This window comes from Nyctibius grandis, chromosome 5 (assembly GCF_013368605.1).
Source record: "Nyctibius grandis isolate bNycGra1 chromosome 5, bNycGra1.pri, whole genome shotgun sequence".
Lineage (NCBI taxonomy): Eukaryota > Metazoa > Chordata > Aves > Nyctibiiformes > Nyctibiidae > Nyctibius > Nyctibius grandis.
In genome coordinates this window covers 7,133,386-7,149,810 of record NC_090662.1, presented here as the reverse complement: position 1 = coordinate 7,149,810, position 16,425 = coordinate 7,133,386, and the positions used below count along the sequence as shown (strand labels likewise).

Here is a 16,425-nt window from a genome sequence, read left to right as displayed (position 1 = left end):
ATAATAATTTCCATGGAAGAAGGGATTTTTAGTGGGGTGTGCAAGCATAACCTCATTGTAATAGCCCACCACAAGATGTAGTCATTCACCTCTGCAAGTGCAGAACTCAAGAATTATCTTGTCTCATGTTAAATTTCTCAGCCAAGTACTTTGCAGACCATTTATAAAGTCATATGTAGTTCAATGTGGCACTGGTTCTTTTCACTCATATTGCACATTTTTGTTCTGCGAATAGCAAAGACAGTCAACAGTTTACTTTATCTGGTTTTAAACTCATGCAGTTGTTGGAGATATCTTTGTTTGGCCAATGCATAAAATAAATCACTGGCCCCATATTCACACAACTATCTCGTTTCAGACAATGCTGAAACAATTAGGTTAAAGATATTCATAAACTCTAATTCCCATTATGTTCCACAATTTATCCTGCCTTAGGAAAACAGACCATGAGTATCCATGGACATGTGCACAATTCAGCAGGGTTGAAGGAGAAGTGCTGGCAGTTGTAAACATTAAATAGTTGAAAGCTCCTTCAAGTGCATAAGTTTTGCTAAGATTTACATTATTTCCTGAATATTATGAACTCCAGTATTTTCTGGGCTTGGAATGTCTGGTAAGATATATAGCATCTAGCTCACGTATCTACCTGTGTAGCCAAGCTGACAGTATCATGTTTCTTTAGCAGAAAGCAACCCTGAATAAACTAGAAATAGTACTTCCAACAGAAAAAAAATAGCCTTTTCTACAAATTGGGATTCTCATGGCTTGAAATAGAGATTAAGAGTAGGGTAGAGAGACACTTCCAAAATATAACGTATTATAAAATGTTATTTGTATACTGCAAGCAAAGTAAATCCTGAAATGTGCTAAGGCAATGGATTTAATACTTTAGGAAGATGATAATGTACTAATGTTTAAAAACCAACATGTCTCCTGTTGAATTAGATTTTACTAATCCATGGTTTAGTACTGTACACTGTTTCCTAAAAAAAAACCCCAAAGAATTAACTAGCACAATGCTTCATTGAAAAATATGCACGTGTTTCTGTCCTTCAGCATACAACTTTGATATTTATGTAATTCTGAGGAAACACAATTTCTGTGATAATGTTGATTCTAAAAAAGAGTCAATGAGCTTTTGCAAAAGGTCTCTTTCTGCAGTGGTCAGGCGGCCTCACACTTCTTCTCCCAGGAAACAAGTGATTGATAGGACAAGAGGAAATGGCCTCAAGTTGTGCCAGGGGAAGTTTAGATTGGATATCAAGAAAAATTTCTTCACGGAAAGGGTTATCAAGCAGTGGAACAGGCTGCCCAGGGAAGTGGTGGAGTCACCATCCCTGGAGGTATTTAAAAGACAAGTAGATGTGGTGCTTAGGGCCATGGTTTAGTGGTGGACTTGGCAGTGCTGGGTTAATGGTTGGACTCGATGATCTTAAAGGTCCTTTCCAACCAAAACGATTCTGTGATTCTATGATTCTTCACTGACAGGTTCTGCCCACCCTTTGCCCAGTCATTTAGTAATTGAGCTCTGCTAATACCCTTTAGGCTGAATTGATACACACTCATTCAGAAACCAATTTGCTAGAAGAACATACAAAGACCTGTTACATTTGAAGGGACAAATATGCAAACAGGTCATTCCAGTTAATTGATGGCCTGTCTGCTGCCATCGCCATCCTTCAGGTTATCACTGGCTCGGTTTTCCGAATGAGGAGACCAGGGAGAGACAGGGCTGTTCCAGGGAGGCTCCGTGTGAATTCATCACCCTTCACCTCTCCTTTTACTGTACTGGGACTCTGGGAGATTTTTAGCCACGATCCCTACTCTTTTCTTCTTTAGTGATTTAAGACATTTTGAAGCATTATTAAAAATACAAATATAGGTCAAAACTGCATGCTCAATTTCCTATTTTTGGATCCAACTTGTGTTTGGATGCCTGCTTAAGGGTGACCTAATTATCAGTTGGGCTTAGTACCAATGTATCTCTCCAAGAAGCAGCATAATCTCCGTGCATGAAGAGCAGTCAAAATCAATTCGCTTATTTAGGAGCCTAACCACAGACTCAGAAACTTAACACTATATGGGTAAGCCCAGCTGACACACAACAGTTCAGAGACACACTTCTCCCATCACAAATCTCCTTGAACTACGCAGCCACGTGACAGGCACTGGGTGGTGGGCATGCTAAGGCAAGATTTTCTTCCGTGGCTTCCTTGAAAACACATGCTTTTAAAAAATTGATGCTGAGATCAGGGTTAATGCATTGGATTGCTCTGTGCTCAGAGCACTAAGATAATGGTGCTAATAATGTAACTAGATTTAAATATGAAATTGAAAATCATACACTTGGGTTGTTTAAGCACCAATCCAGGGTATGTGTACTGTACATATACTGTATTTATAAACCTTTATTTAAGATATGTGTTATATTTATCAATTTTGTCTTTATCCTAAAAATAATGAACACTATACTAGGGAAGTTTCCTGTGTACTGCAAAATGATTTTATAATAACGGTACCTTATTTTAAATGATTTTGTAATAACAGAACCTGCATTAATTCCACATGAAATGGTACAAAAATAATCAATTTGTACTACAGCATGAAAAGTGCCATTCTGCATTTTAAAACCTATCTTTTCCAACATGAAATATCTACCTCAATTCATTCTTTAGCAAACTGTCAGACCTTCCTACACACCTACTGGTAGGGTTATTTTTGGATCATCCTGGAAGCAAATCACAGCTATCTCAGCGGGTGTACTGGCCTCTAACAAAATGTCAGGGTGGCAGACTTGCACCGCTGATTGGAGAAAAATGTATTGTACTGAAGTGAACAAAAAGAGAATCTTCTAAGAATGATTATTTGAACATTCTTCACTGCTTCTCAGCTGAAGGATCTTGTATATTCTATAAAATCTCTAACATCTCAACTATTGTGTTCACAACATGAATGCCTTCAACTAACAAAGACAATCTTCATGCTATATTAGGAGGTAGAGAAAATAATGAACCACGGACACTAACTATAAGTTATAATTCTCTGCTTTAGGCAGGGGGAAAGGATGAATTAATTCTTACAGGACAGGCACTGTAAGCAGGTTTTTTTTCTCTTTTTCAGTTTATTCTATACTTCAGAGACTTCCTTTTTTGGGGTTGTTATTCTTCAATGTCAGCATCTGTCTGAAAACGAGTATTTTTAGACTTTTGTGCTTAGGAGAGCTTTTTTTTTCAACATAAGAGTTAATGGCTGAATTCTGATATAATATGGCAAAAGCTGAGCTGGATTTTAAGAGGTCGTTAAAGAAAAAAGTCTTATTTTCTACATGGACAGTATTTTTTGCAGAAAGATTTCTTCCTAGGTTTACACAGCAGATAAACTTGAAGGGCTTTTTTACCGAAGCATGAATTGCTAGTTCAGCTGTGTGAATAAACAATAGTTTAGAGAATCAAATAATCATGAAAACGTCATGGAAAATCAAGGCTCCTAAGTCTGAAACTGAATAAGCTTCTGGTTTAGCAATTCTATCCCCCCACAGCTCAGAAGTTATATTGTGTATGTTTATGCAGATAAATTTGGATTTATAATTAGATGTTTTGTCTCTTCATTTGCACATAGAATGGCTTTCCTACTGGTTACTGAAAAAACATTTATGCATGAATTTTAAGAAACAAAATTCAAACGAGCTCACAGAGGCTGTGGAATCTCCATCCTTAGAGATATTAAAATCTTGACTGGACACGGCCTTCACCAACCTGCTCTGAGTGGTCCTGCTGTAAGCAGGAGCCGGGAGTAAAGACCCTGGGAAGTGTCTACCAACCCATGTGATCTGTGACTCTAATGTTATGGCATTAAACAATAAAAACCCGTGCAGTGATGGAGAAAGGCAAGATGACAAAGTAAGCTGGTGTCTGAAACCCAACTTCCATATTCTTCCTATGAGTACAAAACATTTTTCTGCTGTTGCTTAACGTCTGTTTGCAAAAAGATCAGGAGTTCCATAACTCCTGATATCAGGAAATTTTTTTACAGTGCCTTATCAACCTTGTACCACCCAGGACAGACAGAATAAACATTATAATCCTTGGGAAAATTAGGGTAGTGAGTCAACTGAGGTAAAAAAGAAACATCAGACAGTGTTAGAGGCAGATACTCTGATCCTGAGCTTGTATGTCCCTCCTTCACATCCACTTCCAGGCCTGCCCACCACCTGTGGAATTAACCATAAATCTCTGCAGGCTCTAGAGTAGTAGCCTCCCTGCAAGCTCTTTGCTAGTGGATCCATTTGCAGGACATGGCACTGACAGTCTTGGGAGGACAGGACAATGTTCCTGACGCTCAGCTGAGATTCATCCTGCCTAAATTGAGGAATTTACAGTGTCAATACCTACACCTGAGGTAGTCACTGCAAAATCCCTTCCCAGTTAATGGGAAATGCAAACTTCCAGGGCCCAACCAAAAAGGAGCTGAGACAAACTGGCTCAGACAACCTGGAGTTGAGCTACCCCAGCTCAAATGCTTATGTTATGAAATACTACAGGTACCTGCCTTTAAAACAGGAAAGTATTCTAAGTGAGTGAAACGAAAAGAAAGTGAAGAATTAATTAACTAAATAGAGGTGATTAAAGTAAATAAAGGAAACAATTATCATATCAAAATAAAAGACAAGAAAGATGATTAAATGAGTCTTCAAAAGACCCGTGAGAAACTCATGAAAGACATAATACGCATTTACCTGGTTTTTATTCTTTCATGATTTCATTTTCATTTTTGTTCACTACCATCTGATAATTGCAAGAAACAGTTACTTTAACCATGGGCAATTTAAACCATTTTAATTTTTTTTCCAGGGCCAAGAGACAAAAGAACCTATTTATTGCCTGAGGGGATTTTTACTAAAATGAAAGCTTAATCTTTCATGTTTTTTTAAGCAAAGGCTTTTAAAAAATCATTTCTAACAATGCTGTAGGGAGAGACTTCCACGGGTATGCAAAATTGAAATTATAAATTTACAATTATAAAAAAATTAATAGTTTGGGGGATTGCATGGTCTCTATTCTTTCTGAATGAATACTGTTTCAAGCTTAAGAGAAAGTACTTAGCACATGGAGGAGAATGAGTGTCCTTAGACCTTCTTGCGGTCAAAGCTGTTTAGTAAGAATGTACGAGAGAAAGATCACTGGAGTTTAATTTATTTGGAAATATGTGATTGTATGAACTTTGAAGAAGGAGCTTCATACAGATTGGACAGTCACTACTAGATGCTGAATATTTTTCTCTTCTTTTTGAATATATTTCAATTAGAAGCCATCAGCAAAACTTAACATCCTCAAACATCAGATGCTCTATTGGTTCCTCACTTCCTGGTCTGTTTTTCTGTGTTGCCAATGCATCAAAGTTGGCCTGACCACCATCCCCTCCATAATAGTTTGATGCACTGAAGGCTGCTAAATCTTATCTATGTAAAATTAAGCTGCAAGATGAATTTTAACTGAAGTAACTATCTTTTGGGGCTCTTATGACACATGTCTACAAAGGACAGAACAAGAGCTCTTGGTCAAAGATTGATTCAGGAGAGATCTTCAGGAGAGATATAGTTATATATGGGTAGAAACAGGGATACGATTTATGTGGCTGCTACGGTTTAAGGCATATTAGAAGTACATGCTCATGCCCATCCCTGTTCCGTGCAGTATTTTGGCTTTAATAGCTTCAAGAAAAGGATTAAATTTAAGCCTGTACCTTTGCACTCTCCTAAATTTGGGCAGTTTTCTGAACTGAGAAATATTAATTTAATACATTATCTGGAGAGACACAAACATTTCTTCCTGGGCTTAGTGCAGGCTTTGAAATCAGACAAAATAATTTACACTTACGAAACACAACAGACTGAAGTGTTCTATTAAAAGAAAACTAGACCAAAAAAATACCCTCAAGGCCTCTGAATATCCACACATTGAAAGGCAGATTTAAATGTTTTCTGCCAACACATTTCAAGTTTTAATGGAAATACTTTGAGCTACTATGAAAAGCTTTATCGAACTAAATTCATTTTCCATAGAGAAGAGAAGAATCATTGAACGTATTATTCAGGTTTACAAAATATTTAATAGGGTGGAGAATGTGGAACCAGATAAGAAAGGTTAAACTGAAGGACATTTTAACAAGGCTTGATTTTAGGTTGGTTGTGCAACATAAATAGGTCAATGGACCTATTAGATATAGACTTTCTCTTTGACACACCAAGCCGTCTCATATTAGAAACACTTGTGTACAGCTACTATCTATAAGTCTTTCAAAAGGAATTGTCATTCTGAATACACTATTTCAAAGGCTAAATGTCCAGAATTTTTTGAAAATAACACATCTTCAATGTGTTAGCTAAAACCATTCATCTCTTTGGAAATACCTTGGATCTGCGCTACGATATCACCCTAAGCAATACTAAGCTCTAGTTATCCCAAAGAAGTATCTGTCCAGCCCAGATGGAGCATCTTTCTAACCATGTGACTCCACAGACTTGGACATCAGATGAAACCATCTCTGAGGTACTCAAGGAGCCTTGAGATCAGGTTAAAAGAGGGAACAGCAAGTCAGCCAGGCTGGATAAGAGGACTGCATTGGAGAAGGAGAGAGGAAAATGTGGACCTTAAGGATGAATCAGTCCTGTGCTAACATGGCAAGACAAAAGAGCATGACAGAAACATGCTGCTGCCTGAAGTTCTGGTGCCACTTTGCTGCAGACCAGCAACAATAAGGAAAGTTCATTTCCAGCCCCTCTGCACAACAGTGCAGTATGTTGAGTTGTCCTGAGAAGTCTTGTCAGTATGGCTCAAGATATGGTGAGCACACTTTGGGAGGACAGGCTACTCAGACATTTAACAGCTGCACTGCAGAGATATTACAGAGCATGCATGAAATGCAACATTTCCGCTTCTATAAATGGGTGACATTTAGACAGGAGTAGCACAGAAGCACTGACACTGAGACTAGCCTTTTGCGAAGTGTTAAGCCCCAGCTCCAGGATGGAGGGAAGGGATTGCTCAGGTTTAAAAAAAACATGCCAGCAAACCACAATTATTTCCACCCAAACTGCTTCTCAGAGATGTTGTGAATTAATATTACTTTTAGGTCGAGATGAGGCTCACACCAGGAACAGGAAAATGCTCCACAAACTTTGTATTTAGCCAAGCTGCCTTCCATTTAACCTCCTCCCCAAACAAACAATAAAACCGTAATATAATAGGAAGCTTTGGCCAGCTTTAACACCCGGCACCACACTCAGTCCCAGTTCTATTGTGCAGTGAAGACTGTTTTCCTTACTGATGAGCTCAAACCGTCTGCCATGAATTACTTTTTCATGGGGAATAAATACACACTTAAACAAGATTAAACACAAATGTTCTTCAGTGGTGTCTAAAATAATACAAATGTTTTTTAGAACAGCAATAAACACACTTCATGATGCAAATAATTACACCCTGCAGCCTTTATGTAAAGATAAGTGGCCAGATTCTTGAATTGGCTACATCACTGTAAATCCAGAGTAACTACACTGAATCAACATCTCTCTCTGTGGATTCTGGAGATGCTGGAGTGCTACCGAACTCTGGATTTGCCCTGATTTCTCTCTAGGGTTTTGCAGACATTGGACATATATGGCTGAAAGTCTACATGGTGGTCATGGAGGCACCACCACCTCTTATCTTGTCCCTTATTCCCCCATAAATCTGTCTTCTACTTAGTGCAATGAAGTCAGAATCTGTATTTCTTGTGCATCTGATATCACTTCCGGAACTGTATTCTCAGTTAGGACCAGAAGAAAGCTCATCTGAGGCTACAGCAAGGAAAAGAGAAGGTAAAAAAGAGAGAAGGACTTCACAAAAATTCATGATGGGTGAAGCCAATATGTGCATGATGTGCTGCGAATCAAAGATCTGTCTCTCGGGGATTAAAAAGAACCACGTTGGCTGATCTTTCTGTAGGATGGGAAGGATCGGCTCGTGTTCTGAATTCTTTCTGAAAAGTATAATTTAGCTTAAGTTTCCCAAGCAATTCTAATTTTCATGTAGAGTTTTGTAAGATGGGTCCGTTAGGCTTTAATGGCCCCTGAAATGAGTCTGGAAAGGTGAACGTGCCCACATTGGACCACTTGAAAAATTAGTTATTTGCTTAAAACTAACAGCAACAAAAATGTATTCAGCTATTAAAATGGTATCTAGAAATTACATGAGCACAGAACTCAGACACAACATGGAATCACTGTTTTAACTATCATCTTTCCATTTACTCTCAATTTTGCATTTTGAAAGCAAGCACTCTGCTCTTACCGGGACTTGTGAGGGCTCCCAGAGCACCAGTCGTTGTGGAGAGAGGATTTGCATTGGTGGTGGTAGCTGAGGTTTGGGCGGCGGCTGCTGCGGCTGCTAAAGTTGCCAAATTCTGTAATTGTAAAGCGTTCATGCCTGCACAGAGAAGCAATAGGGTTCATTAAAAGATGCCATTTAAAAAAAAAAAAAAAAAGCTATTTTCAATGGATGTGGAGCTTTGGATGTACCTTGCCAAGAGATTCAATTCTTCTTTTCATTCCCAAGACATCTATAATCTGGGAACCACCTCTTACAGTCCCTGAATACCATCTCTCACCTCTCTGCCTTGGAGCTGGGAGAATACAGCAAAGGCACCAGCCTATAGTTTAGGTAAATTAAACCTGGTTTGTGCCTCTTCTATAAGGGAAGTGTAGAATTAAAAGTCATTTAAACTCTGTGTGAAGCCCAGGGCAATACTATTTCCTGACACAACAGGGGGTGTAAAGAAGATAACTAACGTTTAAAACACATTCAGGACAGGATTACATAATTGAGATTAATACAATTTGTTTCCCATGTCTCCTCTGAAAGTATCTACTAAGATTACGGTGTGCAGTAGTCAATAATTGTGCTGATTTTCCTTCTGATGGTTCATTTCTAAAAACACATAGAATTATAGAATGGTTTGGGTTGGAAGGGACCTTAAAGATCATCTAGTTCCAACCCCCCTGCCACGGAGGGTTCACAGTTCACATATGAACTAAGAACATCAAATTAGCATCAGTCTAATCATGGAGCCATCAGTGAGGTAGGGACTTTCAGGCCATAAGCTCTGCACTGTGATATCAAGTCTACTCAGTCATCTGTCACTTCACTGTTTTAGAAGATGTGGGGGAGATCCACCTGCATGCCAGTGAGGACCTCCAAGAAATGGATGCATGTAAATAGCAAAGGCTTTAATTTAGATGGCAAGTAAAAAAGGACAAACAATAAATAGAATTCATGTGAAATGGAAAAAAAGATGATTAAGGAACAGCAAATGGCATTCATTTGGCTTAAATCAGAGGGACAGGAGTTTGCATCTCCAGAGGCCTTCAAAAGTACCTACCTTTTACCTTGGACTAGACAAAGAACTTAGGCACTTACTCTAAGACGAACTGCTTCAATAAGGGACTAAAATGTAGATACAAGTTAGGTGCTAGCATTAACCAGACTGGATCCTTCTCAAGATCCTCTGAATAAGATGCAGCTGTCCACAGGGGCAATCTTCACACTGGGTGTCTACATATGGACATGAGAGAGATTGATTGGATGGCAGTGAGAGATCATCCTTTTTGTTTTGGACACATGAGGGAGATCTGTGCATGCTGCTTGAGCCCTCGACAGAAATGATGAAGTGTATGAAACCAAAATACTAAGAGAGTTTTATTATGTTCTTGTAGTCATGATAATATAAGTACACACAAAAGGTTAGGTGGTAGGAAGAGCAATAGCTTTTTTAGACCAAGTGATAGAGCTGGGAAGACTGCATGAGTTTTGGGGAACACCCAAGAAAGAGCCTGAGTGCCTGGAAACTTGTCCAATTTTTTCTGAACATTAGTTTACCTAACAAGAGATATTACTTCCCCCTGCACATGTTGTTTCTCAAACCAGTGGAACTTAATAACAACTTGGAGAAGATGACAAAAAAAAAGAGGTTAAACATAATACTTTGTAAGTATGTTTGTGAAGAAAAAACCTGCAATTAATGAGAGGTATTTTCTAGGAATTGAGAACTCCTGCAGTAATGGAGAGTGATATTACATTCAAATGCATATGTTGCAGACTCAGGTTGGTACAATCAACAAGACCCATAAAGAGTTATTCTTACTGTCCCAGCATTAGGAACTGTGAGATGAACCTTGATATAAGTATTTATTTGTGAATAAACCCCCAAATTTAAATACAACAGACAGGTCAGGTCTCAGGTGAGCACCTAGCCTGGCTCAGGTTCTAACTTCTGTGCCTCAGTCAAATGCCCAAAGTCAGCTCAGATGTTGGTGCTTTTGAAATGTGACACAATGACAACTTTAGGAGTAAGGTTTTAGTTGATCCAAGATCCACCACTTTGCAGTCTGGAATCTGCACAATGCACTTGGAGGAATTATCTGTCAAAAAACAGCTCTTTTGAGTCTCTTTTAGAGGCTAATGACCATCTCAAAAAATAAAGCTTTTCTCAAACCCTACCAACCCTAACTATTTTCCAAGGTGCAATAAAGCTACCCTAGTCACAAGTCATTATTAACCTAGACAATTAAGTGTAACTACTAAATAAAGTGATCACAGGTCATTATTGCAATTTGGTCAGTCTTCTAAACCAGCTCTCACAAAGTTTAAGTGCTTAACATACAAAGATAACTCTGAGATGGCAAAACCGTACCTTAATTACATGGACATTTTATAAATACTAAAGAATTAGATATTGGATACCCAAACGAACAGAATAAAACTGTTTAAAACATCTCAAATCTTGAACAAAGTCATCTTCTAAAGCAGGAAAAGTTGACTGAACATTTTAAAAATCTTTTGTTTTTACCATCAGTCTAAAACTAAGTTTTGGAAGCAGCATCATATTAACAAATTTCTGAAACCAGAGATGGTAAGGAAACTCATAACTGTTTTCAAATCCTATTTCTGGTTTAACTTGATAATTTTTCAGTCAAAAAGTGCAATTCAGATAGAAATTCAGATAGGATAATTTGTAAGCATAATTTTATTTTTTTTTAATTACTCAGTTGACCTACTTGCTTGCCTCGAGTGCAATTTCTTTTTTCATTAAAAAATCCTCTTTCTTTGATAGCAAGATTCTGCAGATTATTTCAAACAGGATTTTAGGTATGGAGAAGACTTAAGCTGGGGTCCAGCTCTTTGCAAACAAAGCAGACAGTGGTTCTTAAAATGAGATATGGAGTGCATTTTCATCCTGGATTGATACTTGGTCCTCAGATATCATTTACTTTCCTCTTTCATAGGAAGTACAAGTAATTCAACAAAGGATGTCCAGCAAACATTGCTAGTCTTCACTGAGGCCATATTTCATGCCATTCTGTAACAGAGATTTGGGAAAGCAGTGGGTTGCTCTCCACCATGGCAGCATGGTTTTCTATCACCCACTGGTTTGTTATTCATCAGGCAGATCAGTCATAATCAGCTTATATTTCTTCTGTGGGGAGGTTTCCACTTCAGAGTTTTAAACAGCACGCATGGTAGGATTAAGTAACAGTGAACAAATACAGAATGGTACTAGAGAAGAGACTGCAAAATAGCTTCACCTGGATGAAATTCCACCTGCTTCTGGAAAATGCATGGACTTTTCTCCAAACCTCAGTTTAGAAGCAAATAGATTTTGAAGCAATTTAATACTGCTTTTTCTGTTGCATTTTATGTGCACGGCTTTGCCCATGCATGCAGAGCTGCAGAAGGCTAGGAGCATAGAGAGCTGGAAGGCAGCATACACACATGGTACAGCGCTCAAGGAAAAGTACAGCAGGCAAGACAAGGTCAACAGGCAGCGGAATAAACAACTGCTCTCTCTGGGCTCGTGAACCACCGTCACGCCTATGTGGATGCAAAACAAACGCCAGCATTGCCTCATCCCACAAAAACTTTTTTTTTTTATGGGACATTTCTTGTGGAAGCACAAGAGGAACCCATCAACTTGACTAAAGAGTTTCAATGCCAAAAAAAAGATTAAGAAACAAGAGCTAGGCAGTGACGAAGTTCGTCTCCCCACCCAGTCTGTTTTACTGTAGAGGTGACTAAAAGACACTGGCCACAGACCAGCTCTGCAGATGTTCTAGGGTGTCAGCTTCAGTGCCTTCAGGAAAAGAGACTCCTTGCTGTTGTCACACATGCGTAAGAGAAGAGCAGCAAAGAGCCCCACAGAACTAAGCACCCAAACGTTACTGTCAGCAAGGGCTCATGGCACACACCATCATCCAGCACAGTCTAGAGCTGATTGTGTCAACAGGTTTATCACTTAATATGCATCCTCTTTAGGATCCTCTGTCTGCTCAAACATATAAAAAAATAAGCCCTGTCATCACTGTTTCACATTCCTCAGGCATTTTACCATCTCTGCTCCCTCTTCATTGGTTTCTCCCGTCAACTTGTCAAGTGCGTCAACATCCCACTTGCTAGGACAAACTTGGAGGAGGGAAACCAAATGCTTTCAAGTCCCAGACCCAAAAAGTACTTTGCTGTCAAATGGGGATTTTTGGTTCAATTGAACTTCAGCCAAGGTATAGTTCCGTGGGACTAATCTGCTCTCTCATTCTCTCCCCTTTCACACACTGATTTCACACATTTCACATCCTACAGCTTTTTCAAAACAGTCCCAAATCCCGCAACAGAGTTGGACAGCAAATGAGTAGATCGTTTTTATTTGAAAGTGCTGCTCACTCAGCAAATGCACCTCTCTCTGTAGAAATGCAAATTGCTTCACGCTGAAGAACAGCCTCGTAGGCAGAGCTGCACATGAAAAATGAAAATCCCCCTGTAGGGGAAAAAATACTTCTGGGTGAGGAATAACTCTTGATCTTCACGATGGAGACGATGTCGGGAATTAAAGGGAAATGATTAAAAAAAACCAGAATCACAATACAGTTTGATTTCATTTTTAATAACATGTATTTACCAATGTGCTATCAGCTTGGCAAATAGTCAAGATTGCAACGAAATTCAACTTTCATTTTGTTATTTGGCAGATTAAAAAAAACAATTAAATTATGTACAAGACAGATGCACAGTATGCCTTGCTTGAAACTTAAGATTTTTTTTTTTTAAAATTATTTATAAGGATAGGGGCATGAAAATTTAATTTAATGTTCACCTTAGGTAATTTTGTGTCTTATTGTTCACAGCAATTACCATAAATCTACATATCAATAAGCGAGAACAGATGTCAGTTGTTACAAGTGCTTGCCAATCAGGCCTGTTAAAAAGTGACAGATGGATGGTGATAGAACATTCTCATAAGGCCTATTAGCGCATTCGCAGGAAATTTTTGTAGTGCTGCACAGTCACAGATGCAGTTCTGTGAAAACACGGGGAAATTTGAGAGCACGAGATTTACATTTTACAACTTCTGCTGCTGCCTCCGATGCAAACTTTCATACAATGAAGCAATTTGCCTCATTTCAGTCACCACAGCTTTTCTCCTGTGATAACTGTAAATTCAGAACTATTGGGTGTTTGTAGAGGAGGCAACAGAGTCACGAGCTGTTCCTGAGGACTTCTTAGGCTTCATCAGCTCTTGGGTTTCCAAAATCATAATAAAATCATATTAGGAAATAGTTGATATTCACTTGCTGAACAAATTCCTAATAAAGGAAGGCACCGGCTACGTTTTAGTGAGAATATATACACAGAGAATTTCAAGTCAATGGTGACTATCAGAGCCAAATCTGGACAGTTCATAAGCAGTTCGCACTAACTTGACTTCCTTTTCTTTGGAAATTTTATCCTTCCCAGTTATTAGGATTTATTCCTTCTGAATTAAATCCTGACTGCACCTTCAAATTGTGGATTAAGGTAAAACTTATCACCTCCAGGCCAAAAAGCAACCATTTGCTAACACTGACCTCAGCCATTCCAGATGCTGATGTTAAAAATGGGGGTAAAGCCTTCACGGCCTGTGTCTGAAAGAGCGTGATGTTATTCCAGCAATATTCTAAGAACTAAAGTAGACAGCAGACATGAGCACTACCTCCATCAAACCATATATACTCTGCACCTACCTTTAGAAAAGCCGCTTATCTGAACAGTGCTTAAGGTAGCCTGACCATTTAGTGTTTGATTTAGCAAAGCCCTTAAAACAACTTTTACGGCCACAATTGATTCTGCCCTGTTTTTTTTTAAGAGTACATGCTTAAATCTAACTGAAAGTCAGAGTTACTAGTAGACTCACATAGGATTTCAGCACATTTTCAAGTTATGCATGCTCTAAACACATCCTGGAAAGAAATGTGCTTTTCTCATTGAAACTTCCCCAGGCCTCGTGGGAAGGATTCATCTGATCTAACTTTATCTGAATAGAAGTTACTCAACCAGGCTCTTGCTATAGTCAAAGGAGAGAGAGTGAGCAGATGATTCATCTGATCCTAAAACAGATAGGTCAACCCCAGCCCTTGGTAGGATGAATTGCAGCCTGTGAGTGACTCCCTCTTCATTGACATTGCAGGGAGACCGGATGCCTAATTTCCAAACTGCTGAGGTTCAGCTCCACCCACAGAAGAACCAAGGCAATAAAAAGCCCCCCTCCTTCCTTTCACTGTCTAGGAAAGCCCAGACAGAGCTACAGATCTTGTGTCCAGACTCAGCCAAACTTCCACATCATGCCCATTTACCACCTGAATAAGCACGTCTTGTAAACTGCTGAGCATTGGTTTTCCTCTCAAGGTGCCTCTCCTCCTGCTCACAGGAGCAACGTGTGGATTGAGAGCAGCCTCACTTGCTTCAAATTCTGCCTCTCCAAAAAATGTTAAATGGAGTTTAATTTATTACCTCAAAAAAAACCCTAATTGTATGGGTTAAAGTAAGTAGGACTTTCAATAGAGTTAGTTACAAAAGCTCAATGTTTTTAGTCCCTGAGGTCAACATTTTCAAAACTGGTAGTTATCTTTAAGAAACAGCTATCTCCCTTGAGCTGGAAACAGTTTCTCAGTGACCTTTACTTTTAATATGATATCCCTAAAGAGGTCATAGCAGGAGAAGCCCTCCTTCAGTATGGCTCTGCTGGAATGAAGCCACCGAAGAGTCAGAGGATATAAAGGATCCTTGGGCCAATGCAAAAGCTTTTGTGCAGATGGTCCTGGCTTCCAACTGGTCCCTCCAGATCTACTGAGCCAATCCAACAATTGGAGGAAAATATTCAGAAACCAGAACCTCGCAGAGTATCTCTCACCCATCTGCTCCTACAGACTCTGCAACAGGAGGAAATCTGGCTTGACTAATGGAAGAAGGGTGAAATGGATTGAACAGGGCTCAGAAAGGGCCAGAAGTTCAACCCAAAATGCAACTAAACTGTGAGAGAGTTTGGAAAGGACTGGGAAAAAAACATACATTGGAAAAATATAAAGTCTCAGCTGTAGAGGGTTTAGGGATCCGAAAGCAAAAGCAAGAAAATACAAAAGCATGGTTTCTTCTCCTGCATGGTTTCAGAAAGAAAAATACACTGTCTGTTCAATGAAATTCAGAGAGTCTCTTTGTGTCTTTTATGAATACTGTACATGCTTATATGTCCTGAATGGTCACACATATAGAAATATTTCTGCATGAGCGAATATTTATTCCTGCCAAAACATTTTACATTAATGGACAATAGAAAAACTTCATAGATCATATATTTTTGAACATTTCAATTTTCTACCATCACCCTATGTAATATAAAACCTCCCTGTTTATACTGTCTGTATAGCACTTCCCAGATTCTACTTAAACAAGAAGGTTGGCTTAAATAATTGCAGCTTTTAGGACCTGATCCAGCACCAGCCAAATTCAATGCAAACGTTCAAGCGATATCAGTCTCCTTTGAATTGAGCTTTCCATGCAATTTCTATATATTTAAAGGAGGAATCTTCTTTGCTTGAAAGGTTGCGAGTGCTTAATGTAGCTTGCATTGTTTTTTTAACTTAAGACGATCGAATCACATAATGTAATTCATTTACATTATTAGCCTTCCCTGAAGAAAAAGCGCAGGCGAGACACTGAGGCTTGAGAGGCATGTGAGAGAAAACATTGCCTTGAAATTAGCATTATCAGATATCGGAGGAGAGGAGGCAAAGTTAAGCACTGCTCACTACAAAATATACACTTGATCACAGAATCACAGAATGGCTGGGGTTGGAAGGGACCTCTGGAGATCATCTAGTCCAACCCACTGCTAAAGCAGGTTCACCCAGAGCATGTTGCACTGGGTCACGTCCAGGCGGGTTTTGAATATCTCCAGAGAAGGAGACTCCACAACCTCCCTGGGCAGCCTGTTCCAGTGCTCTGGCACCCTCAAAGTAAAGAAGTTTTTCCTCATATTGAGATAGAACTTCCCATCTTTCTGTTTGTGCCTGTTGCCCCTTGTCCT

The 16,425-nt window shown here is 39.1% G+C and overlaps 1 protein-coding gene across 9 annotated transcripts in view; it reads right to left on the bottom strand.

Annotated features, from left to right (window-relative positions):
* CELF2 (CUGBP Elav-like family member 2) overlaps positions 1-16,425 on the bottom strand; it is a 390,551-nt gene that overhangs the window by 37,477 nt on the left and 336,649 nt on the right. For all 9 annotated transcript variants that reach the window (XM_068400894.1, XM_068400889.1, XM_068400888.1 and 6 more), the window contains one exon: positions 8,331-8,465. In XM_068400894.1, coding sequence (XP_068256995.1) covers positions 8,331-8,465 — 135 coding nt within the window. The remainder of the gene's footprint in view (positions 1-8,330; positions 8,466-16,425) is intronic.